This window comes from Ranitomeya variabilis, chromosome 3 (assembly GCF_051348905.1).
Source record: "Ranitomeya variabilis isolate aRanVar5 chromosome 3, aRanVar5.hap1, whole genome shotgun sequence".
NCBI lineage: Eukaryota > Metazoa > Chordata > Amphibia > Anura > Dendrobatidae > Ranitomeya > Ranitomeya variabilis.
The window spans coordinates 103595334-103623100 of NC_135234.1; the positions used below are offsets into that span (position 1 = coordinate 103595334).

The 27767-nt window shown below is 43.7% G+C and overlaps 1 protein-coding gene across 2 annotated transcripts in view; it reads right to left on the reverse strand.

The window, feature by feature from the left end:
- Positions 1–3790: 3790 nt before the first annotated feature.
- INPP5K (inositol polyphosphate-5-phosphatase K) overlaps positions 3791–27767 on the reverse strand; it is an 89411-nt gene continuing 65434 nt past the window's right edge. Inside the window, exons 6-14 of one of the 2 annotated variants that reach the window (XM_077294456.1) lie at positions 25972–26147; positions 25599–25710; positions 24004–24113; positions 15678–15704; positions 12107–12299; positions 11114–11251; positions 9959–10042; positions 9473–9577; positions 4510–4754 (exon numbers count right to left, since the gene is read on the reverse strand). In XM_077294456.1, coding sequence (XP_077150571.1) covers positions 4659–4754; positions 9473–9577; positions 9959–10042; positions 11114–11251; positions 12107–12299; positions 15678–15704; positions 24004–24113; positions 25599–25710; positions 25972–26147 — 1041 coding nt within the window. In that variant the 3' untranslated portion in view covers positions 4510–4658. Of the gene's footprint in view, positions 4755–9472; positions 9578–9958; positions 10043–11113; positions 11252–12106; positions 12300–15677; positions 15705–24003; positions 24114–25598; positions 25711–25971; positions 26148–27767 lie in introns of both variants that reach the window. The other variant, XM_077294457.1, reaches the window with a different exon arrangement.

Here is a 27767-nt window from a genome sequence, read left to right on the forward strand (position 1 = left end):
GATCATAACTATCAGGTTAGATACTAAATAAAAACCTAAATGGATATTCCCATCTCATACAATGGATATACACAGGATATGCCATAAATGTGTAGTAAATGTGGATCCCACCAAGGAGCCCCGCATCTATCTTGATAATGGGGGTCCTGACCAGCACCGCTGTCAGTGGAGAGATAGTGGGAATACCGATTCATTTGTATGGGACAAACTCTGTTGAAAGCAGCACACGATGGGGGCCCTATTCTTCAGATACGGTACTTGTGAGTTTCACCAAGAGGACCTATACTGTGGCTATGCCATAAATGTACACGGTATGAACACTCCTTTAAAAGTTAAATTCATGTTGAGAAGTTTATGAAGTTTTCCACTTTCAGAAGAGTGGACCTCAAAATGTTGTGATGTAAAATAAGAAAATTATACAGTACTCACTCTCCCCAGGTCCAAAGCCAGTTCCCCCTTGCTGCCCTTGTCCCTGCATTGGACCCAACTGTGACATCAGGTTGGTGGCTCATCACTGCTGCAGCCATTTATTGAGCTCAGCGGCTTGTGTCGTCTACCCCGGCCATATCGCTAGGATCGGCGATGTGAGGTCACCGCAGCAGCCAATACGCCAACAGGATCAGCAGTGGAGAGCTGGTGTTGGACCCGGGGAGATAGACTACTATCTGATCTCCTTATTTTACACGACAGGTAACGTTTTGTCTAAAATTGGAAGATCCCTTTAAATAATGATGGCAGCTTCACAGCATTACTGAGAAATGTCGGTATACCCTGTATGCATTATACACAATCTAGCACTGATAACCTTATGGGGGAAGGGCGATCAAAAAAAGAAACATGGGGCTCGAAGCCAGAAACTGCTTTTATAGACATCAGCATGGAGAAAAATGCAACCTATTCATGTACTTTACCCAGATGAGCCTGCCTCATTACAGACAGATGTCTGAGAAACTGGATTGTTAAAGGCATTGGAGCAAGACACCTTATGGTGAACACATGTAAACCTTATATGTGTAAAGCAAGATCAAAGGATGCGTTACACCATAGTCTGAGCAAGCGTAGGTAACGCTCATCACTTTTCCCACAGTAAAAAGGCAAGGCACTGATTATTTGGTCCTTGAAAGCCCTTTAAAAGTTGAGTAAAATTGTCTGAAGTCCTCCGATATCTGCATCATAGACTGCGCTAGTCTGCCGCAGATCTTCAGCTAGGCTTCAGAGCCTTGTACAGCAGTGATCGCATGGCCAACACCAAGCCTGTGCTCACACTTAGTGGACTATCTCCGGATATTCGGTCTGGGTTTTATCATGATATAAGAAATCAAGCCAAGGGAATCAGATTTGGAAACATCTCATCCACAAGCAGCAGGGTTTGCAGTTGCAGAAATTGCCACACTCTGCAGATTTGTTTTTCCCCTCTGCAGCATGTCAATTTATTTTGCGTATTTTTAGCGAATATACTGTGGTTTTAGCCCATTGACTTTAATGGAGAGTGCAAAATCCAGCATTTCCGCAAAGTCTTGACATTTTAAAATTTCCAACACATAAATCCAGTTTCCACCTTTTTAATCTCTTAATTTTCATTATGTTTAAGTGAAAACTTTATTTCGGAGTTCTCTGGACATATCCACAGCTGGAATTCTGCATTGATTTCCACACATACCTTCTGCAAAATGTACATCAAAATCCTCAGATTACTGAGGATTCGTTTTTGCGCCAGAAATCCTACAGTTTTCTACAGCATCTGTGGAAATAGTAAGGAGGAACTCGGCAATGTCTTGATATACCCTTAGGCTATGTTCACACACAGCATTTTTGCAGTGTTTCTTTCGGCAGCCAAAATCTGCTCTCTTGGCAATAAAAACGCTGCATTCAAAATGCAGTTTTTGCAGCACTTTTTAGCTGCAGATTACAAGTGTGATTTGTCTAAAGTGCGTTTAATAAAGTTAGTTTCAGTCACTATAAAAATTCTTTACAATTTGGGATAACCCAACAAGAACCCTGTCTAACAAGTTCTAAAACTTAATTTTTATTATGAATTAAAATAGTGGGGTAATACTAAACATGAAACAATCTGGCCCTATACTGCCTAAACGATTCTAAATCTGTCCTAGGACCCCTTCTCTTCTCAATCTATACCCTTGGCTTGGGACAATGCAAAGTCCCATGGCTTCCAGTACCATTTATATGCGGATGACACTCAGATCTACCTCTCTGGCCCAGATGTCACCTCTCTGCTGTCCAGAATCCCGGAGTGTCTATCAGCCATATCCTTCTTCTCCTCTCGCTTACTCAAGCTCAATGTGGACAAATCTGAACTCATTATCTTTCCTCCATCACGCATATCTTCCCAACCTGATCTATCTATCAAAATAAATAAATCCACACTTTCCCCTGTCCTGGAAATCCGCTGCCTCGGAGTAACCCTCGACTCTGCCCTGTCCTTCAAACCGCACATCCAAGCTCTCGCCACCTCCTGTTGCCTCCAGCTCAAAAATATTTCCAGAATCCGTCCTTTCCTCAACCCTCAGTATACCAAAATGCTTGTGCATGCCCTCATCATCTCCCGCCTCAACTACTGCAACATCCTCCTCTGTGGCCTACCTTCTAACACTCTCGCACCCCTCCAGTCCATCCTTAACTCTGCTTCTCAACTAATTCATCTCTCTCCTCGCTACACTCCTGATTCTCCTCTTTGCAAATCCCTTCACTGGCCCCCAATTTCCCAGCGTATCCAATTTAAACTACTAACACTGACCTACAAAGCCATCCATAACCTTTCTCCTCCATATATTTCTGAACTAATCTCTCAATATCTTCCCTCATGTAATCTCCAGGCCTCCTCCCAAGACCTCCTTCTCTCCTCCACGCTAATTCGCTCCTCACCCAACCGCCTCCAAGATTTCTCCCGAATATCCCCCATCCTCTGGAACTCTGTGCCCAACACGTCCGGTTATACACCACATTTTGATCCTTCAGACGGAAACTTAAAACCCATCTCTTCAAAGCAGCTTACAGCCTGTAATGACCACCTCAACACCATCAGAGCTACTGCAACCCTCGACCTACTGTCTCCTTCTCCACTATCCTGTAGAATGTAAGCCCGCAAAGGCAGGGTCCTCACCCCTCTGTATCAGTCCGTCATTGTTAGTTTGTTTACTGTAAGTGATATTTGTATGTCACCTCTTCTCATGTACAGCACCATGAAATTAATGGTGCTATATAAATAAATAATAATAATATATAGTGGAAAGGTGATTGCCAAAATATCACTTTGTGACACCCTGGGGTGTCAACATTATAAGGTAGATAGGACAGTTTTTACTGAAGCACATGTTCCACCAACATGTTTCACCGCAGATGCGGCATGATCAGGGGATGGGACTACAGAACAAATCCTCCTTGCTGCATTTTTTGCACTTTCTCATTGCTTTCTAAGAAAAAAAGCTGAAGAATTGACATGCTGCAGATTAAAAAACGCTGCACTTTTTAAATTTGGTCAGGAAGAAAAAACAAGCGTGTGCATGAGATTTCTGAAATCTAATTGCGCTTTTGCTGGTACTGTGAACCGCAGCTTATTTTAATAAAAAACTGCAATAAAAAAAAACCATGCTGCAAAAACGGAGTGTGTATATTGCCCAACAGTGGCGTTACAGGTTTATTTTCTAAATGTTGCTGATTTTGCTCTCAGCGTTGTAGCTGGACATCATAGTATAGTTTTGGTCCCCTGATAAAGCAGATGGGGAAACGCGACAGTTACCCTTTTTATACTGAGACATAATGGGGCACATTTACTAATCCAGTTTAATATTGGACAGTATAAACTGTTTCATGATGTGAAATATAAACTCTTGGGCTTCCCATATTACAATATCTGAATATTCTGTAAACATTTAGGATATCTCTTGATAAGTGCAGTTGAAACGCGTGGTAATGCCACTAAAAGACATATGATTGTAAGTTGTATAAAACACAGAGCTCACTGGGGAAACTACGGAGTCCGTTTGTGGACTGTCATCAGTAGCAGATACACATTCTGGAAATAACATGGACATATACGTATGTGTCTTTACGTACCTTTCCTCCTGGCTAAACATATCCTAAGAATAGTGTCCTGCTTTCGGAAAAATAGCTCTAGTTTTCCGATACTCTGCCGGAAGATGTTTCTGTTATGTGTAGCTACCCAGCGGTTAGGATGCAAACTGCAGCTCTTGGCCAATGTGTGAACGTATAGTTTGTCTCGCAGAAATAAGAGTCACTAGCTAAAGTTATGAAAAGGTAACGGTGACAATATCTCTATGTAAGATACAATACGCAGAGGTCACACAGATACATATAACCAATGCAGTTTTGGCTAAAAGTAACTGTTGACTGCATTTATATGTATTGAGATCTATTCACTCAATCAATTACAAATTAAAAACAACACATTCTAGGTAAAGAGAAACCACTCTGTAAACTGAAATGATTAAAAAAAAAAACCCCCTAAATTATGAATTGGTGTCTTGCTGTATCCGGTGATAATATGATATATTCTCCTTTGAGGGTGTAAACACATTAGCTGACACTACGAGAAAGCTAAGCAGATGCCGTTCTTGCCTTGCAGGTAAGCTGAGCCAAGGCATTCACATACAAGAACCTCATAGCACGTCGCAAGACTTCTAGAAGCCAGCTCCCATGAACATGTCCGACTTGGTGGAATCGTCAGTAATGTCTTCGCTGCCGTCTTTTGCTGGCAAGTTCCTTCCTGGTTGTATCTGTATAACAAAAAGAGGCACAAGATCACACGGAGGAATGAAAATCCAAGAGAAATCTGAGGCTGAACCGTATAGATTTATTTCCATTCATTGAGGTTAATCCAGGCAAAGTTACTAAAGGTAGTTTCCGCACAGAATTTGCGTCAAATCTTGACACTTTAAGGGTATGTTCACACAATGTCTTTTTCAGGTGGATTCCGCTTAAAATCAACCTGAAAAAAGCTGCAGAAAAAAAAGAATACAGTGCACAGAAGCAGTATAAAAACGACACTGCTGTGCACATGTTCAGTCTTTTGTTACTTTTAACCGCTTCAAGGTTCAGAAATTGTGAACTGGTTGACAGTAGTAACATGTTCGTTCTTCAGGCGGATTTGTTTGGAAGCCGCCCTCTTTTTACAATTCATAGTACAGACAAAAGACACTCGGAAAAAGATGACAAATCAGTCAGCAAAGAAGCTTTGCCTAGGAAAACCTTGGTGGCTCCGCCGGTGTTATAAACACGTCGTGTGCACATACTCTCATTCTAGATTTTTTTTCACAATGCGATTTTCAATCAGCTCATGCAAAAACCTGTCCTGTGTGAATAGCAGAGACAGTTTCCTTTGAAATAATTGAAAGGTAAAATACATGCAAGCTTTGGCTTATAACCTGCATGAGAATCCTTTCTGATGTGTGAAGACGCATAAATTGGAAAGTTTTCACTCACTATGCTGACCCTTCCAGTCTTATAAAGCTCACTTTTAGTATTCATCTAATTATAATTACAGGCAGGATCACAATACAATATAACACGTCTAGCTGATAAGTGACTATTACCTTCTCCGTGTTAAGTACATGCCTCAGATCATGCCTCTAGCACTCCCTGGAAGTCTGAGTAGTTTTCTGACTATGGTGGCTTATTGTGCAGGTGTTATCTGTACAGCTGTAAAGCATTTTACAAACTGACACATTTTAGAGGCTACAGTGGGGCAAAAAAGTATTTAGTCAGTCAGCAATAGTGCAAGTTCCACCACTTAAAAAGATGAGAGGCGTCTGTAATTTACATCATAGGTAGACCTCAACTATGGGAGACAAACTGAGAAAAAAAAAATCCAGAAAATCACATTGTCTGTTTTTTTATCATTTTATTTGCATATTATGGTGGAAAATAAGTATTTGGTCAGAAACAAACAATCAAGATTTCTGGCTCTCACAGACCTGTAACTTCTTCTTTAAGAGTCTCCTCTTTCCTCCACTCATTACCTGTAGTAATGGCACCTGTTTATCTTGTTATCAGTATAAAAAGACACCTGTGCACACCCTCAAACAGTCTGACTCCAAACTCCACTATGGTGAAGACCAAAGAGCTGTCAAAGGACACAGAAACAAAATTGTAGCCCTGCACCAGGCTGGGAAGACTGAATCTGCAATAGCCAACCAGCTTGGAGTGAAGAAATCAACAGTGGGAGCAATAATTAGAAAATGGAAGACATTCAAGACCACTGATAATCTCCCTTGATCTGGGGCTCCATGCAAAATCCCACCCCGTGGGGTCAGAATGATCACAAGAACGGTGAGCAAAAATCCCAGAACCACGCGGGGGGACCTAGTGAATGAACTGCAGAGAGCTGGGACCAATGTAACAAGGCCTACCATAAGTAACACACTACGGCACCATGGACTCAGATCCTGCAGTGCCAGACGTGTCCCACTGCTTAAGCCAGTACATGTCCGGGCCCGTCTGAAGTTTGCTAGAGAGCAATTGGATGATCCAGAGGAGTTTTGGGAGAATGTCCTATGGTCTGATGAAACCAAACTGGAACTGTTTGGTAGAAACACAACTTGTCGTGTTTGGAGGAAAAAGAATACTGAGTTGCATCCATCAAACACCATACCTACTGTAAAGCATGGTGGTGGAAACATCATGCTTTGGGGCTGTTTCTCTGCAAAGGGGCCAGGACTGGTCCGGGTACATGAAAGAATGAATGGGGCCATGTATCGTGAGATTTTGAGTGCAAACCTCCTTCCATCAGCAAGGGCATAGAAGATGAAACGTGGCTGGGTCTTTCAACATGACAATGATCCAAAGCACACTGCCAGGGCAACGAAGGAGTGGCTTCGTAAGAAGCATTTCAAGGTCCTGGAGTGGCCTAGCCAGTCTCCAGATCTCAACCCTATAGAAAACCTTTGGAGGGAGTTGAAAGTCCGTGTTGCCAAGCGAAAAGCCAAAAACATCACTGCTCTAGAGGAGATCTGCATGGAGGAATGGGCCAACATACCAACAACAGTGTGTGGCAACCTTGTGAAGACTTACAGAAAACGTTTGACCTCTGTCATTGCCAACAAAGGATATATTACAAAGTATTGAGATGAAATTTTGTTTCTGACCAAATACTTATTTTCCACCATAATATGCAAATAAAATGATAAAAAAACAGACAATGTGATTTTCTGGATTTTTTTTTCTCAGTTTGTCTCCCATAGTTGAGGTCTACCTATGATGTAAATTACAGACGCCTCTCATCTTTTTAAGTGGTGGAACTTGCACTATTGCTGACTGACTAAATACTTTTTTGCCCCACTGTATATACACTGGGTTTTTCTTATTATTATTTCCCAAATGCAAATTAAGCAACTTTGCAGCATCAAAATGGTAGAATGTTTTTTATGAAGAATATTTGTAGGGTTCCTGCAAGTCCTTTATTTACCTGGGTGATCAGCAAATATGTTTTAAAGCACTGAAAGTCCTTTAATTGCATCTCTAACTTTGCCATCATAAAGAGGTTGTCCACTATATACAGTGCCTACAAGTAGTATTCAACCCCCTGCAGATTTAGCAGGTTTACACATTTGGAATTAACTTGGCATTGTGACATTTGGACTGTAGATCAGCCTGGAAGTGTGAAATGCACTGCAGCAAAAAAGAATGTTATTTCTTTGTTTATTTTTTTTTTTAATTGTGAAAAGTCTTTTCAGAGGGTCATTTATTATTCAACCCCTCAACCCACCAGAATTCTGTTTGGTTCCCCTAAAGTATTAAGAAGTAGTTCAGGCACAAAGAACAATGAGCTTCACATGTTGGGATTAATTATCTCTTTTTCCAGCCTTTTCTGACTATTTAAGACCCTCCACAAACTTGTGAACAGCACTCAAACATGGTCAACATGGGAAAGACAAAGGAGCATTCCAAGGTCATCAGAGACAAGATCGTGGAGGGTCACAAGTCTGGCAAGGGGTACAAAACCCTTTCCAAGGAGTTGGGCCTACCTGTCTCCACTGTTGGGAGCATCATCCGGAAGTGGAAGGCTTATGGAACTACTGTTAGCCTTCCACGGCCTGGACAGCCTTTGAAAGTTTCCTCCCGTGCCGAGGCCAGGCTTGTCCGAAGAGTCAAGGCTAACCCAAGGACAACAAGGAAGGAGCTCCGGGAAGATCTCATGGCAGTGGGGACATTGGTTTCAGTCAATACCATAAGTAACGTACTCCACCGCAATGGCCTCCGTTCCAGACGAGCCCGTAAGGTATCTTTACTTTCAAAGAGTCATGTCAAGGCTCGTCTACAGTTTGCTCATGATCACTTGGAGGACTCTGAGACTGACTGGTTCAAGGTTCTCTGGTCTGTTGAGACCAAGATCGAGATCTTTGGTGCCAACCACACACGTGACGTTTGGAGACTGGATGGCACTGCATACGACCACAAGAATACCATCCCTACAGTCAAGCATGGTGGTGGGAGCATCATGCTGTGGGACTGTTTCTCAGCCAAGGGGCCTGGCCATCTGGTCCGCATCCATGGGAAGATGGATAGCACGGCCTACCTGGAGATTTTGGCCAAGAACCTCCACTCCTCCATCAAGGATCTTAAGATGGGTCGTCATTTCATCTTCCAACAAGACAACGACCCAAAGCACACAGCCAAGAAAACCAAGGCCTGGTTCAAGAGGCAAAAAATCAAGGTGTTGCAGTGGCCTAGTCAGTCTCCTGACCTTAACCCAATTGAAAACTTGTGGAAGGAGCTCAAGATTAAAGTCCACATGAGACACCCAAAGAACCTAGATAACTTGGAGAAGATCTGCATGGAGGAGTGGGCCAAGATAACTCCAGAGACCTGTGCCGGCCTGATCAGGTCTTATAAAAGACGATTATTAGCTGTAATTGCAAACAAAGGTTATTCCACAAAATATTAAACCTAGGGGTTGAATAATAATTGACCCACGCTTTTATGTTTAAAATTTATAAAAATTTAACTGAGCAACAAAACTTTTTGGTTTGTAAGATTTATGCATCTGTTAATAAATCCTGCTCTTGTTTGAAGTTTGAAGGCTCTAACTTATTTGCATCTTATTAAACCTGCTAAATCTGCAGGGGGTTGAATACTACTTTTAGGCACTGTATCCTTAGGATAACCGGTACCCCCGCCAGTCAAATGTTCTTGGTGTCTGTAGCCGCCGGCCAAAAATGCTCAATTGCACAGCCGCTCCGTCTTCTGATAGTGGCCACAGCTTGTTACCGCACATCCGCCTCCTATTCAAATCAATAGGACACGGATGTGTACTACCCTGCCGCGGCCACTACCAGAAGACGGAGCAGCTCCGCTATTGAGCATTTCCAGCAAGCGGCCGCTGCCTCCGAGAACAGCTGATCAGTGGGAGTGCCAGAGTCGGACAAGTCAATCAGACAAGTGGACAACCTCTAACCCTGTATCTAACCAATACAGACTATCATACTGGCGTACATACCTGAAAAGGCTCACTGATGCCAGCCAAGCATTGCAAATTGTGACAGAAATAGCCCAACAGAAATTCACCTCCATCAAGTGGAATTTCATCAGCACTAATGTAAACCTAAAACGTGGCAACAATTACAAGGTTACATTTAACAACTTAATTCCGCATTTTAGCAAAATGAAATGAAGAATCTTATACAATCACGTATGTGTGAATCACCTGATTACCTGTCCTATACAATCAGGAATTGCAAAAATTATATTACATCAATATATTATGCATTCATGTTCACCAAAATAACCAATTTCAGTGGTCCTAGAAATCCATGGGACTGGGGAAGGTTTATGTGGGCTATGAATGAATGCAGAGTGGAGACAGATATATGATAGATAGATAGATAGATAGATAGATAGATAGATAGATAGATAGATAGATAGATAGATAGAAATGTGCTACATGTAGATGCTGTAATACATGAAAATGTTATTCTTTTCTTACCTGATTACAGTCTTCACTAAAAGATATTTCATCATCTTTAACCCAGGCATAAGTGACATAGTCACTTGTATGTCTAAAGTTAACCTAAAAAAACCAAAAAACATGGCATGGGATTTACAAATTGTCGTGCCTACAGTTAAAACCATACACAATTTTTCATTATGCTAATTGGCTAAAACTACCGTACTTATTTAGAGTTTTGGGTCTGTGTAAATAAAAACTATCAACAGGAAGAATATATAAAAACATTCCTAAAGAATGTAGTTGTCCTTAAAGATCCTATAGTGCATCAGTCAAACATTGCCGGTGACAGCCACATGTAAAAATATTAACAAAGAAAAGAACTAGAAACATAACTATGTGTAGTAAAAGAGAACAAAAAATTGTGCAGAGCGAGATGGCCCATGAGACTGCTATGGGGTCCTTGGGAAGAGTGAGCCCAGCTCTCGTTGGTCCAATCCCAGTTGGTATTAGGCTGGAGAACCTACACAGAACCGATCTCAAAGAAATCATTGTTACCAACCAATTAGTAAAGACTTGGTCAAAACTTTACAGAAATAGGTTTAGAAGGGAAACACACATTACAGCCTTCTGACCTTGATGGTCAAAACTACACTTTAAAGGGTTCTTTGGATATTGATGACCTCTCCCAAAGATGGGTAAGAATTATCAGATCGGTGGGGGTCCGATACCCAGCAGTGGCTGAATGTGAACATTAAACAGGCCTGCTCCTCGGGCAATGCCAACTACTGGAAATCAGATCCTATTTCAAAGAATGTGCTCCTGAGACCGGCACAGATATCTATTTTTTTTTTCAACTAGACCAAGCACAATGTGGGGCTGTTTTGATCTTTTCAATTATTATTTTGTGCATTATTTGCCCACACTTTAGTCAACACACCATAAGTAGCAGAAAGAGTTTTTCAAACTACATGTGTTTATGAGAAATAGAAGGTTTCTATCTATATATCTATGATAAACTGAAACGAAGCAATGACTCTCCAGGGAAGAAACACTGATTCTGTCAATGCAATGCAAGTAACAAAACTTGGTATAAAACTGCTTGTATTCTATGAAAGGTTTACTACATGAATGATCATAAGTGTCTACTGTCAGCTGATCTGATTTACACTAATGGCATGAACCATTACATACCCTATAGAGCCCAATCCAATCCCAGGTACTGCTGGGAAAGTCCTTGCTCACGGAATAGCTGATGAGAGAGTCGTGATCGGCGTTCCATTCTCCCTCCGCTGTCAGAGTAACTGATGGTGCGAGGATCAGAGGCTTCATCTACAAGTAATGTTACAGATTACTCAGATCATGAGAAAGTCATAGATTACTGCACCATTAGCCATCAACATTTTTTAGGTGTCCAGTTCAGAAATCGCATATTACAGAAGTAAAGGGTTGCCATTTTACATGAGTGGTTTATTCCAAAACTGGATTTTTAAAAAGTTAATTGTATGTGATCGTCTTTTTCCATGGGAATCCACATGACATATAAGCAGGGCTGTGGAGTAAGCCCAACCTCCGACTCCTCAATTTCCATGACACAGACTCCACCAAAATGGGCTCCAACTCCACAGCCCTGCATATAAGGCCAAACTGCTGATCCAGAGCATCAAGTGGAATCACAATTGTCTTCACATTTTTATTTATCATACTTATGGATTTGCACAAAAAACTCTTCTCTTTTCAGATTAACCCTTTAAAGGGACCCTGACAGCTGATGCATGCTGTCCGATCTACAGGGAGCATGTATCAGACACGGTGTGCATGATTTCAGCCACGTATGTTTGACTCCAAGAGACTAGTTGGAGAGGAGCGTCGTCGTCGGCTTCTCCCCACTCGCTCCACTTGAGCGACAGGCGTGCGTGTATAGGAAGAGATCCAAGGCAGCGTCAACCCGTCAAACATATCTGGATGAGATCATGCAGCCAGCGTCTGATACATGCTGTCCGATGCATGGGCAACATGTATCAGCTGTCAGGTTCCCTTTAGAAAAACATGCGGAGATACACATCACACACTGTATACCACTAGTGGATAGCAACCCACTGCGCAGAAAAACAACCATAAATGAATTATACACTGCCCCACTGTTTATTAAGCATCAATACTTAGTGTAGTGTATAAAGAATGCACCTGTACTGTGAAGGTTCCCGTTACCGGCTTGTGATCACTAATCCCATAGCTCATATGACTTGTATACTTTTCTAAATGGACTTTTAAGATATGCTCAAAATCTGTGCCGGCAGCTTCATCTAATTCACTTTCTGAATCCTCTTTCAACTTCCATAGAATACGATCAGTCCAAGCTGGTTTGCGTTTTTTTCCACTAGAAAATATTAAATTATATATAGAAGGTTAATTGAAGAATCGTCACATCATAAAAAATCTGCTTTTCACCGTAGGTCACATGTACAGTGAGGCTCTTCACACTCCGGACTCTGCTCTGGACCCATGAAAAGGGTTCTTAAACAGTAGAAAACAACATAAAACTTTACACACACAGCTGTAATGTAGCTCCGTTTTGGAATATATGGGGCCATTACAGAACCAAATTCATACAGAAGCATGCAGAAGGTTTGTTCTTTATAACCGATGCATTCTGTATGAATCCAGATAAAAAAAAAGTCAGACTCCCATCTCCTGAATAGGAGGCAAGATTCCCTACAGATGGTGCCCAAAAGCAGGTCCTATAGCTTTGCACTAGGAAACTGTATAGTCCCATACAATGCAGAAGACGACTGTGCGCACAATACATGGCGCTAAAGGTTTCATAGGAAGAAGGCCTCATGGAAAGGTAAGGACTTCATCTGTTCACATGTTTGGTGCTGTGCGGTGGTTTTTGCTGTTGTGCCTTTGGAAAGATGTAGTCCAGAAGGAATTGGGCTTAGAGATGCTGTCTGTAATGTAGAGATGTTGCCGGTCATGCCATGACCTTTGCGTTTCGAAAAACAAAAAATCTTGCAATTTTTGAAGTTTTCCACCAGTTTGAAGCAACTCTGCCAAAATGGGCATAGCTGGAGAGGAGGCATGGTGGAATGGGGTGCAACTATGCCAGGCCCATAAAATTTAGCAAAAGTGCTGGCACTTTATACTGGGCATGAATAGCATTTCTGGAGAGGCATATAATACTAATAAGATGCGCTAAATTCATTAAGTGGTGAGCGCATCTAAATGAATAAGATGAATCGCATTCCAGTGAGCCCATCATTAAGATTAGCATTTTAGAAAACAAAAAGCAAAAACCATACCTGGCTGCAATTGTGCTGCCAATGTCCGATTCATACTGCCCGGGGTGCAGGCTGTCCGTTGCCCAGGCTGCCCGTGGTCCAGGCTGCCCGTGGTGCAGGCAGTATGAATCTCATGACAGGTTAACTTGACTAGGATTTACTAAACGTTCCTACTGGAGGACCAAGGAAAATGAAAATTAAATAAATATACCTTATAATTTTCACAAAAGGATGCTACATGCATTCAGAACTTTCTACCTGCATAATTTATAGATAACGGCAACATACAATGGGCGTTGATCCAGGGAACTAGTCTGACTGCCGTATGTGGAGTCGGGAAGGAATTTTTTTCCCCAATGTGGAACTTACTCTTTGCCACATGGGTTTTTTTTCCCTTCCTCTGGATCAACATGTTAGGGCATGTTAGGTTAGGCTATGGGTTGAACTAGATGGACTTAAAGTCTTCCTTCAACCTTAATAACTATGTAACAGGGACATGAAATTTATTGATAGAAGAGAATGCCTCTTGGATATTAAGGCTATGTTCACACGCTGCGGATTTTGCTGCGGATCCGCAGTGTTTCCGCAGCGGTTTCCCATGCGCTTACAGTACAATGTAAACCTATGGGAAACGCAATCCGCAGTGCACATGCTGCGGAAAAAAATGCATGGAAACGCAGCGGTTTACATTCCGCAACATGTCAATTCTTTGTGCGGAATCCGCAGCGGTTTTACATCTGCTCCATAATAGAAAACCGCAGGTGTAAAACCACAGTGGAATCCACACAAAAACTGCGATAAATCCGCTGGAAAAACGCAGTGTTTTTGCCCTGCGGATTTATAAAATCCGCAGTGGGCCATTTCTACGTGTGCACATACCCTAAAGTTACACTTTGTGTTTCTTTTTTTTTTTTTTTTTTTAATTCTGATGAGTTGTTCTAGCACTAACCAAACTGATAAAATTCAATATTAGGATACAGTGGTCCGCAAAGGAGAAAGTGGAGCAAAACACAAACTTTCTTCTAATCACAGAGTCTGCGGATGGCATTCTGTTGTGCAAGGCTGTTCAGTGGAGTCATGGCGTCTTTTGAAGCAGAAGATGCATTAATCATTTTCCTGAAGCATCTTCTTTGCCATCTCATTTGTTATTGTTGCATGGGATTAGGCAGCCAACATTATTTAAAAAAAACAAAAAAACATCTTATATACCATAGTGGCGGCTTCAAAGATAAACGGCGTGAAAAATGCACCAGTAACTTATTTTAGTTGCTTCACAACTTTTGAAGCAAGAAGAGTTTAAAGAAGTTACAAAAGACGAAACAAATGCACAGCGAGCCTTTTTAATATTGCAGTGCATGTGCTCCTTATTGTTAACATTTATCGAGCACTTTCTCAGGTGAATTACAGCAGGGCTGTGGAGTCGGAGTCGTGGCCCATTTTGGTGGGGTCGGAGTTGGTGCCGTGGAAATTGAGGAGTTGGAGGTTTGGCTTACCGACTCAACAACCTTGGTTACAGCCAGAATCCGCCTGAGTGAGCTTTAAAGACAAATATCTACATTTACATGCAGCCAATTAGCTGGATGGATGTAATACAGCTGGTAATTGGTGCTTGAGTTTGTGCTGGAAGTTACTGCTGTGAGAGGGGTAAGAAAGAGCTGCTTCATTCATCATCGCTACATGTTCACATAGTTGCTGCGTAAACTACACACTGAAAATGATGTAAATGTAGCTGCTGCTCTGACAGTCTCCAGCGGACCCAAAGCGATGTTGTCCCGACCACCAATTACAGGTCTCGTCATAAATACCAATCTGGCGAATACTGTTTAAGCAAAATTGCAGGAGCTGGTACTGAATTCCTGTGCATAGAAAAAAAATGTTTTCTTCTTGCTGCCATTTTCCAGTCAAGTTCAAAAATATACCATTTATTGTTTTCTTATGCTTGGCTTAAAAAATCTGGTGATAAAAAAAAAAATATAGAAAAAAGCACATGGCATGTAAGCCAGTTTTCCTGGTGTAAGTTAAATCAGCATTTAGATTGGAAAACTCTGGCCACCCCCCATGGTGGGGACCCCACCATTGCATTTGCAAAGACTTTATCTTAATTTCTTGATTAAAAAACAACAAAAAAAAAACTAAATAAACCTAACTGTAAACTGGTAGATGTAATGTAACACACGGGTAAAAAAGTCATCTAATTGTGTACACAAAACGACAACAGATATGTGATAAAAGAATATTGGGTAGTTTTAATATCCAAGATAAATTTTCTTAAAGTTGATTTTGTAAAAATCAGTGTCTTAACAAAATGAAATTTTTTTTTATTTCTAATGATTCAAAAAAGAAACAATACAAGGACAATATATAATCAGCGTAAGTAACACGTGGAATGGCATCTAGCACGTGTCAGTATATGGTTGTTTGATATTAGTACAATCTACAACTAGTTTTAGTAGGGAATACAAAGGTTTTACTCTTACTTAAATCCCAATAGTGACTTCTTCCATCTAAAATTAAAGCATAGAAATCAGTACATACGAGACAAAAATATCATGGATAGAACTGCAGAATCACAGAACTGTAGAATCCCTCTTTCCAAGCATAACACTAAAACCATGAGCGAATGACTGGTGACAATTTGAAGGCTTCTCAGGAGAACCCTGGGAAAAGTCGCTCATTTAGACTCCTTAGTTGGTCAGGGTTAGTAGATCACGGCTGTATTCTTCCAGTAACAGAACCACACCAGTTCATAGGTTGTGTGAGGAATTGCAGCTCAGCTGCACTAAAATGTATAGGACTCCGTTGCAATAAATCTGGTGTCAGCTGTGGGGCCATCATTCTGTATGTGGGGAGCTGTGGAGCCCTCATACTTTATGTAGAGGAATCTGGGCCATCAAACTGTGTAGGGAAGATTTGGGGCCCTAATACTGTATATAGAGGCGCAATGTGGTTATTATACTAAATATAGGGGGCCCTGGGGTAGCATAGCAATGCCTTATAACGTCTCTCCTTGTGGAGAGTGACATGCCTGACATGTAAGTGTAAGGAGACTTCTAGTACATGTACTGCTCCTGAGCCTAAAATCATAGGGAAGCAATTCCCTGTTCAGTAAGTGGACCACACTAAACGCCGCCAAACACATTAGATAGCTGTTAGTCAAACCACAATTGACCAATCATTTGGCCACAAGCCATCTCGGCCGGCCCTCCTATACACCAGAGAGCAGTCGCCAGATATGTCTGGCTGCTGCTTATGTCTGGGAGACAATAAGATCAACAGGCTAAAATCAGACATGCCGGATAGATATTTCCCCCATACACAATAGACTGCCGGCTGAACTTGGCGATACTGACATTAGTCTAATGCGTACGGCTTAGAAGACTCATATGGTTGGTCGTGTACGTTCTAGACTTGTCTAAACCTGGCTTGATTTCTCCACAGTGATGAACAACCTATACTTGTCAGAAGGGTTCCTGCTCAATAAGCGGATTCGAAAGTATCTCTGGGGTAACCCAGTAAGCATATAAATTTCCCTGAAGCCCCACCATGGAGAAATTAAAGGGACTGCATAGTATTGTAAACACATAGCTGGTTTCTTTCAGAAACAATGCTACACCATGCAATTTATTGTTTTTGGTATTTCAGCTTAAATGCACTGACAGAAAAAGATCTGATCTGCAATACTGCACGTAGCCTGTGGACAGGTGTGGTGCTGTTTTTGAATCCCTTCTCTTAATCCAAAAGTCCCTGGATATATCTGCAAGGAGAAACGATACTTCTTGGATCCTGGTCAGACGCCTCTCATTCAGCCAAACCAGATCTCCGCTTTGCACTGACGAGGGGCAGTACCCCGAAACACAGTGTCTGCAAATTGAGATTCTGGTTTGCCTTTTATCCCAAGTCATGTGACAAGGCTCGTTAAAGGGTCGACATTGACTGTTAGGATTGCTACTTCCAATAGGTGGCACTAGAGTTCTAGTCCTCTTCATCTCTGAAGAGACAATTTGGATGTATGAAAATAAAGTTTCTAAATTTCTAAAAAAACAACCCTTATATATTTTTTGCCTACAATAATACATTCAGTAAATAAACAGTAAGCGTTATTCAACATCTGCATAAAATCTGCAGAAATAGGTCACAATTAAAATAGGGATTTTTGTGTACTCACCGTATAATCCTCTTCTCCGAGCCACTCATTGGGGGACACCGAACCATGGGTGTTATGCTGCGGTCGCTAGGAGGCTGACACTAAGTTGAGACAAAAAAGTTAGCTCCTCCCCTGCAGTATACACCCTCATGCTGGCTTCCAGAGACCCAGTTCAGTGTAAAAGCAGTAGGAGATCATATAACATAATATTACACAATAACATGTCAGAGTAAGCCAAAAGCCAAAAAAAGGAACGAGCCATAAGGCTAACAGGGTGGGTGCTGTGTCCCCCAATGAATGGCTCGGAGAAAAGGATTTTACGGTGAGTACACAAAAATCGCTATTTCTCCTTCGCCACATTGGGGGACACAGAACCATGGGACGTCCCAAAGAGGTCCCTGGGTGGGGAACAATATAACCAAATAACTCAGTGTACCCACAGACTATAAATGCGCAACGGCCGCTTGCAGAATACGTCTGTCAAGGGCCGCATCCGCAGAAGATTGAGTGTGGACATTGTAGTGCTTCGTGAAAGTATGCAGGCTGGACCATGTTGTGGCCTTGCAAACCTGCTCTGCCGACGCCTGGTGCCGAATGGCCCAGGAAGCACCCACCGACCAAGTTGAGTGTGCCCTAATCCCTGCCGGGATAGGTCTGCCCCTGACCTGATAAGATTCTTGAATAGCTGATCAGATCTATCTGGCTATCGTGGCTTTAGAAGCGGCTAAATCCTTTCTGTGACCCTCAGGGAGCACAAAGAGGGAGTCCGATTTGCAGAAGGGGGCAGTCCTAGAAATGTACCTCCTGAAAGCCCTTACCACGTCCAAGGTGTGAAGGGTCTTTTCAACCCTATGTCTTGGCTGTGGGCAGTAGGAGGGAAGAACGACTTCTTCATTAAGGTGGAAGGATGAAACCACCTTGGGAAGAAAAGACGGAGATGGACATAGGACCACTTTGTCCTGGTGAAAGGAAAGGAAGGGCGCCCGGCAGGACAGGGCGGCCAACTCTAAGGGCTTGTTCACACTATCCTTTTTTTGCTGCGGATTTTTCAGGTCCTGATTTGGAAAAACCGCAGTGCAAAACCGCGGTGGTTTTCCCTGCGGTTTTTTGTGCAGTTTCTCCTGCGGATTCCACTGCGGGTTTCCAACTGCACTTTCCTATTGGTGCAGGTGGAAAACCGTTGCGGAATCCGCAGAAAGAATTGACATGCTACTTCTTTTTTTCCGCAGAAAATCAGCGCGGATTTTCAAGCGGAAAAAAGCAAAGTGGGCACAGCGGTTTTGGTTTTCCATAGGGTAACATTGTACTGTACCCTGCATGGAAAACGTCTGCGGATCCGCAGCTGCAAATCCGCTGCGGATCCACAGCAAAAACCGCAGTGTGTGAACATAGCCTGAGACTCGCCTGACAGAGGTTACTGCCACAAGGTGACCTTCCAGGAGAGAATAATCAGCGAGACATCTTGCAGAGGTTCAAAAGGGGACTCCTGAAGAATACTCAGGACCAAATTGAGATCCCAGATCTCTATCGGCATTCTATAGGGGGGTACTACGTGGGAGACCCCTGAACAAAAGTCTTGACTTGCAAGTTAGCAGCAATCTTACGTTGGTACAACATGGATATTGCCGAGATCTGACCCTTGAGGGAACTGAGCACCAGACCGGAATCCAAGCCGGACTGGAGAAATTCCAGAATGGAGGGAATTGAAAAAAATGAGGACGACGACGTCCACGGAGCCTGCACCATGACAAGAAGGCTTTCCAGGTGCGGTGATAGATGCGAGCGGAAGACGTCTTGCGAGCGCTTATGGTGGCAATGACTTGCTGGGAGAAAACAGCTTGAGTTAGGATCCAGGTTTCAACAATCAAGCCGTTAAACGTAGGGCCCCTGAGCTCTGGTGGTAGATCGGCCCTTGGCGAAGCAGATCTGGGCGATCTGGTAGCCGTCAGGGAACCTCGGATACGAGTTGAATGAGCTCCGCGTACCACGCGAGACGTGGCCAATCTGGGCCGACTAGGATCAAAGGAACCCCCTCCATCTTGATTTTTCGGATTACCTTCGGTAGTAAAGGAAGCAGAGGAAACACGTACGGGAAGTGGAACTGATGCCATGGGGATATCAGTGCATCCAGCCCAATGGCCTGGGGATCCCGAGAACGTGCTATGAAATTGGGAACTTTTGCGTTCAGTCTGGACGCCATCAGATCCACGTCCGGGGTCCTCCAGTGAAGGCAAATCTGCTGGAAGACCTCCGGATGGAGTTCCCACTCCCCCGAGGCGAGACCCTGATGGCTGAGAAAGTCCGCCGCCCAGTTCGTCACCTGGAATGTGCACTGCAGAAATGGTGGAGCGGTTGTTCTCAGCCCAACAGAGAATGTGGGAGACCTTCCACATCGCCGCCCTGCTGCGGGTACCCCCCTGATGGTTTATGTATGCCACAGCTGTGACGTTGTCTGATTGAATTCGAATTGGGTGACCCGCGAGGAGGAAGTGGAAACGTCTCAGGGCAAATCTGATCGCTCAAATCTCCAAGATGTTTATCGCAAGACTCCACTCCCGAATCGTCCAACGCCGCTGGGCAGTGAGGTGGCGAAATACTGCTCCCCAACCGAGGAGACTGGCGTCGGTAGTCACCACCAGCCAGTGAATTGGGAGAAAAGACCTCCCCTGGCTGAGAGATGATTCCAAAGTCCACCATTTGAGCGCTTGCCTGATCAGCGGGGACAGTGGACATGGTCGATCGAGGGATAAGGGACTCCTGTCCCAATTGTCCAGCAGAGCCTGTTGTAAGGGGCGAAGATGCAGTTGGGCGAAGGGAACCGCTTCCACTGTGGCCACCATTTTCCCCAGGATCCTCATGGCAAACTGAATGGAATGAGGAAACGGACGACAAAGCGTCCGGGTTCCCTGCTGAAGCGCTTGGGCCTTGGACCGAGGAAGCAGGACCAGCCCCTTGGACGTGTCCAGGATCATGCCTAGGAAGGAGATCCGTTGGGCTGGAATGGGGGGAGGACTTGTCCAAGTTGATCAGCCAGCCCAGGCGTGAAAGAGTATCCAAGGTAATGCAGACGCTTGCTTCGCAGGCATGATAGATGACCGCCTGTTCAAAGGTCCGTCCTAAGTATGGTAACACGACCACTCCTCGGGAGTGAAGAATGGCCACGACCGCCGCCATGACCTTTGTGAATACCCTGGGCGTGGTGGCAAGGCCGAAGGGTAAGGCTGTGAATTGAAAATAATCCTCCTGGATGGCAAAACGCAGGAACCTTTGATGTGGCAGGAAGACTGGGATATGGAGATAAGCATCTTTGATGTCTATTGATGCTAGAAACTCTCCTCTCTCCATTGAGGAGATGACTGACCGGAGGGATTCTATCCTGAAGTGCCGGACCTTCACATACTTGTTTAGGAGCTTTAGATCCAAAATAGGGCGCACCGTCCCGTCCTTTTTTGGAACGACGAAGAGGTTTGAGTAAAAACCTCTGAATCTCTTGTGTTCTGGAACCGGAACAATAACCCCGCTTTGGCGGAGAGATTCGATGTCGCGGTGAAGTGCAGGAGACTGAGCTCCTGAACTTGAGAGACGAGAGGGGAAAAAACGTGCCGGAGGGGAAGCGGAGAATTCTATTTTGAAACCAGAAGACACCAGGTCTCTGACCCATTCGTCGTGGATGACGGAAAGCCAGACATGTTGAAAGAGAAGAAGGCGTCCGCCTACTTTGGTGGTGTCGACCGGAAAACTTCCCGAGTCATTGTGAAGGAAATCTGGAGGGCCTGGATCCCCTGGTTCTGGGTTGCCTAGGCTTACCTCGCCAGGACCGATTCGGCCTGTATGAAGGCCGAGGGTCTCTCTCTGTATGTGGAGATCGTTCTGATCTGGACGAGGCTGTGGAGGTGGACCAGAATGGGCTACTGCGAAAAGGCCGAAAGCGAAAATGTTGCTGACGCTGAAAAGCAGTTTTAGGCCTGTGCTGCGGGAGGAATTTGCTTTTCCCTCCTGTAGCATCAGAAATAAGCTGGTCTAATTTTTCTCCAAACAGATGTCCGCTCTGAAAAGGCAGAGAAATCAAAGACTTTTTAGAAGAGGAATCTGCGCGCCACTCTCTAAGCCATAGTGCTCTCCTAATGGTGACGGCGTTTGAGGCAGCAATTGCAGCACAGTTTGCTGCATCTAAAGACGCATACATCACAGTCTCCAGCCATAGAAATTTGTTTGGCGAGATCCGCCGCCTCAGACGGAAGAGCCTGGTCCTGAAAGGATTTTGCAAGGGCATCTGCCCAGTAAACCATTGCTTTTGCGATCCATGCCGCAGCGAAGGAAGGAGATAGAGAGGAACCTGAGGCTTCATATACTGAGCGAGCCAGGGAATCTATTTGGCCTTCAGTGGGATTTTTAATTGAAGCCCCATCAGGTACGGATAAAAGCGTTTTGGTAGCCAAACGCATTACCGGAGGATCTACTAGTGGAGGTCCAATCTTTGACAAGATCTGCGGAAAAGGGATACTTCGTTTCCAGGGTCTTTTTTCCCCGTAAATCGCTTATCCGGTCGCTCCCTGTGTCACCGGACTATATCTAAAAAATCCGGATGAGAGGCGAACACCCTATGGGATCGCTTGGTTCTTTTAAAAGATACCGCGTGATTGACAGCTTCAATGAGGGAATCCACAGTTGATTGAAACGCCGGAGAATCCGGGTCCAAGGATGCCTCAGTCTCATACTCAGAGTCATGATCGCTGCGAACCCCTGGAGAGGGTGAGCGAGAAGTGGAGCTACCAGAGGCTGAATGGCGTGGCGAATGCTCAGGAGAGGTAGTGCGGATCCGTTTTTTGGATGTCCGTACCTCTTTCAGGTGAGAGCGGCCCCTGCTGGCCGATTAATCCCCTGTAAGGGAGGGGTCTCTTAACCCAGCTAGATGAGTGCCCCGCTCCCCAGAGGGGTCATGAAGGGATTCAATCGCTTTGGCCAACGAAGCCATGGATTGTGACAGTGACGCCGCCCACTTGGGGGGCTAGATACACTGGGGTCGGTAGCGGCGGAGGGCTCCTGGGCACATAGGGCATCACAGGCTGAGCAGAGAGGGGAGCTTTGAGGCCAAGGGAGAGGAGCCTGGCAGGTGGTACACGCAGTGAAAAAGGTGGTATGTACCTTTGTAGCCTTTTTAAACCTTGACTGCGACATGATGTACCCCAATATAAGTAAAAAACACTGCTAGTGGAAGCGATGTGGGGTAAAGCTGCAGGGAAGCACCTAGTGCAGTCTCCTTACCCAGGTCCTGTGTCCCGCAATCTGATGATGATGGCGCTGATTAGGGGAAGACCGGCATCTGGGAGAGAGACACGTGCAGAAGGTGGCAGAGCTGCTGTGCAGTGGGGACAGATGGCTGCCGAGAGCTGGGAGGCAGTCTCGCAAGGAGCGAGAAGCGCCAGGTCTGGGGCGAAGCCGCAAGAGTGATGCGAGCGGTGGGCGGGGCCTATCGGGATGCGGCCCACACTAGACTGAAGCCGGGGACTAAGTTTATGGCTTCGGCCGGCGTGCACCCGCGGACCACCGGGAAAGATGCCACGGAGCCCTGTGGAGTCCCTGCACCTATGGAGCCCTCCTATGACCGCCGGAAAATGACCCCTCCCGGGTGGCACTTACCCAGATATGAAGGGGATGGCAGATGCCCCAGGACAGAGCTGTGCCCGGGGTAGTCAGGACGGTGCAGGGTTGGGGAGCCTCCATCCACCATCCCCTTAAAAGGGGGGTGGAGAAGAACTGTCCGCCTCCTTCCATCATCCGCTTTTTTCAGTGGTGATGCAGTGGGGGCTGCACGTATGCCACGATGGAGGGTGCCTAGAATCAGGCCAGGCAGTGGCATCCCACGTCACAGGAAAGGATACGGAGAGGTAACACTCCCGTGCTCGCCTGTTGTTGGTTCGGGGAGATCGGAGCCTTGAAAGGTTCCGTCGCCCCTTCGTCCGGGTAGAAAGGTTAAATAGTAAAAAAATAAGAGAAATTCTGGTCTGAATAGCAGACCCTCCTTGCCTCCTACAGACACTAAGCTTGAACTGGGTCTCTGGAAGCCAGCATGAGGGTGTATACTGCAGGGGAGGAGCTAACTCTTTTGTCTCAACTTAGTGTCAGCCTCCTAGCGACAGCAGCATAACACCCATGGTTCGGTGTCCCCCAATGAGTGGCTCGGAGAAGAGGATTATACGGTGAGTACACAAAAATCCCTATTTTAATTGTGACCTATTTCTGCAGATTTTATGCAGCATACACCCATGGTTCTGTGTCCCCCAATGTGGCGAAGGAGAAAAGTCACTAAACTTTTAACAATTTTTTTATATATAATTTTAGGTCCTTTAATTGCTTGTGGATCGGCAGGGGTCCAGGTCCTGAAAGTCCACAGCTTCTATTACATCCAAGCTGCGCACTTCTCAGCGATCCTTTGAACAATCGGTGAGCGTACCAGAAAAAGGACAACCACCGATCTGCAAGCAATTAAAAAAGAATAAAAAAATATAAAGATAAAATTGCTAAAAGGTTTAGCCACACTTTAAAGTTTACGCTATCTTATAGATCATGCCATTAGACATGTAGGGACTAATCGCATGCACCAGACTGTGAATTGACACTTTTTTCTTTATAACCGTACAGTTTGCTGATAACTTTACCTTGTATCATACACGTCCGAGTTCAAGTCAAATTTGTACGTTGGCTTAAACTTCAGTGGCCCCTCCAAAAATCCCTGGAGAAATCGTTCTTTCTTCTTTGCAATATTTAACTATAAAAGCAGAAAAAAAAAGCCTTTGGGTAAAAATTGATTATGTTTTTTCCCACTCATTTTTTTTGTTTTTCAAACTTGCGGCAGCCCGGTTGTGATACTACAACACACAAGCTGCCAGTACATGGTGTGAGTTGTAGTTTCACAACAGCTGGAATGCCGCAGGTTGCCGACTCATGACTACAGAATTGATTTATATGACGACTGTGCACGTCAGAGCATGGATAACGTCAAAACAAAATTACTGATTACGGAAATGTTTATCAAATAGTAAATAAGTGATTTAAATCCAAAATATTATTATTAATGTACCAAAAAATTGCAAATGTATATCAGTTGTGGTGCAGCCAGTAAGCTTACGTCAAACCTGCATAACTTCTTCCATCGCTTTGCCCGGATCCTAGATTTTTTTTTTTCCTTAAGCATTTTCAAAAATCTAAATTCCAAGGCTCTTCCTGATGTAATGCTCCCTCTACTAGGATGGACTTTCTTGCTTTCCACCTCTACTATGGCCCTCGACTAGAAATCTTGACATTTTCTACTACTTCTCTATCATTTAGCTTCAATGTCACCTTCCGTCTACGATTTCCTACACAGTAATAGACCCGTGATTACCAACCTTATTAGTATGGGGACCCTCTAAAACGTTTCTAGTTTCTAGGGAACTTCTACTCCCATAACTGCCTCAAAGTAGGTAGAAAAGGGGGCCGTAAAGCCTTGTACCTTTCTCGCCCAGAGCTATAATCTGGATTGTCTCCTGTACTATAATGTTACAGGTCATGTGTTCTGCAAAAACAGCACAGAAAACACTGCTCTAGATGGATTTTTTTGAGACCAAACAGGATTCTGAACATATACCGTGTGTCGTTATTAAAAAAAATATATAGAATTTTATAATAAGAAGAGTTGAGAAAGATTTTATATATATTAATAAGCTTGAAAGAAATTTGGCACTTTTTTAACATATATAAGTGGTGGTATAGGCATTTGTTCCATAAAAATACTTTTTTTTGCAAAGATTTGATGTGAAAGTCACGAGAATTATAGCATCGAAGTCAAATGCAAATCAGGCTGGCAGTGCACTAAGGGCATGTCAGTACACTTGGAAGAAGAAGCCTCAGTGCAAGGACATGACCCCAAATCAGCCGTACCCAAATACCATGCTTTAAATACTAACATGAAATAATTCAGGGGGTTCTACAGGATTATAAAGGAAATGGCTGCTTTCTCCCCCCCTCCCCCTCCCACAGGTTTTGTATGGTACGGAAGAACATATATTCGCTTCAAATGAGTGAAGGTGTAATTTCACACACCACAGATGGAGAGGTGTGGTACCCTATAAAAAAAAGATATATATATATATATATATACACATACATACACACATATACACACACACATTAAATACACAAAACGCTGTTTTAATCAATAGGTAATTTTCTGATGATAGTTTCCCTTTAAGTTGTAGGGGCAGGGATGGCTTACCTGGTCCTTTTCCCAAAGTAGGTTATATCGATTGCCATTCACGACTTCTCTAATAAAGTGAATTCCGAATTCCACAATCCGGAAGTTGAGGTCCCCAAACCAGAACACCGCACTACGTGGTAGAACAAAACAGACATTTTGGTGTTTAGGAGGGTTTCAAAATGCCTTAAAAGGCCATAAAACATCATTTTAGTGATTATGCAAACAGGACTATTTCTGTGAACACTATTGTCAGACGTAATTGGTCGTTTCCCAATGAAACACTATTTTGTCATTTGATGCATTTACTTTGGAGATATGCAGGGGTGTCACTACTTCTATGTAGGTTTCCCCGCAGCAATAGCTGTGCTGAACATTTAATGTGCCGACTTACTCATGATCCAAAATGCTGCCAATGCTTTCCCCATCAAACTGCTGCGCCTCAAGCATCTTCTCAAAGTCATCCAGCCTCTGGTTCGTGTTGTCCATGTGAGCAGGCAAATGGCAATTTACGAAGCAGAGCATGTGGCCATACACAGACAGGCGTACCGTCACCCCTCCTTTATTGCCCTAGTGGGTAGAAATATAATCAAAGTCCATTACTGGGTCACAAATTGTAAAAAATGTACAAATAAAGGGAGACAGTTGTTTGCTAAAAAAATGTATAGAAATATTGAGAGTCCTTTAACAGGAGCGGATTGCAGGGAACATACAGTATAGTGTAGAAAAATATTATAGTGAATATGAAAGGTATTTTTTTGTGGCTCTTCACTAACAATTAGCCACAAAGTTAATTGGAACAAATCTTAATTAATGGGGAATTTTCACCTTGGATATTTATGGCAGATGTGGTAAATGTCTAAAGGATGCAGGTATCAACTATGCGACATGCATATCATTGAAATAGGGGTCCCCTGACCCCTGTCCCAGCTTAGGTGGCCCCATGCTTTAGTGTTTCCCTAGGTTGCACACAAATGAATAGATATGCACACTTATATGGGCACCTCTCCATTTACTATACTTCTGGATACTGTGCACCAACAGGGACCCTTATTCTGAAGACTGATCGGTGTCCTAGGGAAGGGAATACCCCTTTAATTTACAAATGGGGTCAACCCAAATTGAAAGGCACAGAGAAACTCCACTGAAGTGATACAAATGCCAACTGGTCCCTATGTAGGGAGACAATCCCCCGCCACCGTCTCTTTGACCTAGGTTAGGCTGTGTGCACACTGGCCTTACGACTTTTGGTTACAGCAGAGACACACACTGTGACAGATCTGTTTTCCAAAAAACCCTAATGCACAATGACAAACCTCATTGACTAAGAAGTATTTGTGGCTGTGCTGCGGACTAACAATCCTGCCAGAAAGTTTGGTGACATCCCAATAGAATTCCTGAACAATATTGTGAGCAAAGCCTGCAGGTTAATAGCTTTCTGACACCATGTGGAATGGAGAGCCCCGCTGCCGGGAGGAAATGAGCTTTATTTCCCCCGCAGCGTTCTGCTTCCAGTCATCGGCGTGGCGCCAGCACGAGTTCAGTCTCCGCTCTGTGTATAGAGCGCAGCAGCTGTAAACACCCCAGCGGCACTGACTGACAGCAGCTCGTAATTAGGTCCGGCTGTCAGTCAGCGCCGGGGGTGCAGCTACAGTACATCCGCTGCTTGCTCTCTATATGCAAAATGGTGAAAAATAATTCCAAGTGTGCAATAATGTAAAAAAAAAAAAAAAACATAACTCCACAGTTGTTTTTTTGGGTTTTATTGTGAAGACATTCATTGACTTCGCAACAGGTCAGAACACTTACAACAATATCAAACTCATATAATTATTATTACGGTAACTTGGTTTGTGTCTCCACTTTTTCAGACCCGTAACAATTTAACTTTATTGCTGATGGACTCATGTACGGGCTTGTTTTTTTGAGTGGCAATCTGATGTTTTAATTAACACCATTTTGAGGTAAACAAAATGTTTTGATCACTTTTTAGTATATTGGGGGAAGTGCATAAACCAAACAACATAAATTCTGGCGTTCCTATTTATTTTTTTTTCTTTCCCAGTGTTTCATGTAGAATTTAATTATTTTGATCAAATGGACTTTTACGGACATTATGATACCAAATATGTTTGTTCACTTAAACTTTTATATTTTTTATATATTTTAAAACATTTTTTTTTTCAAATT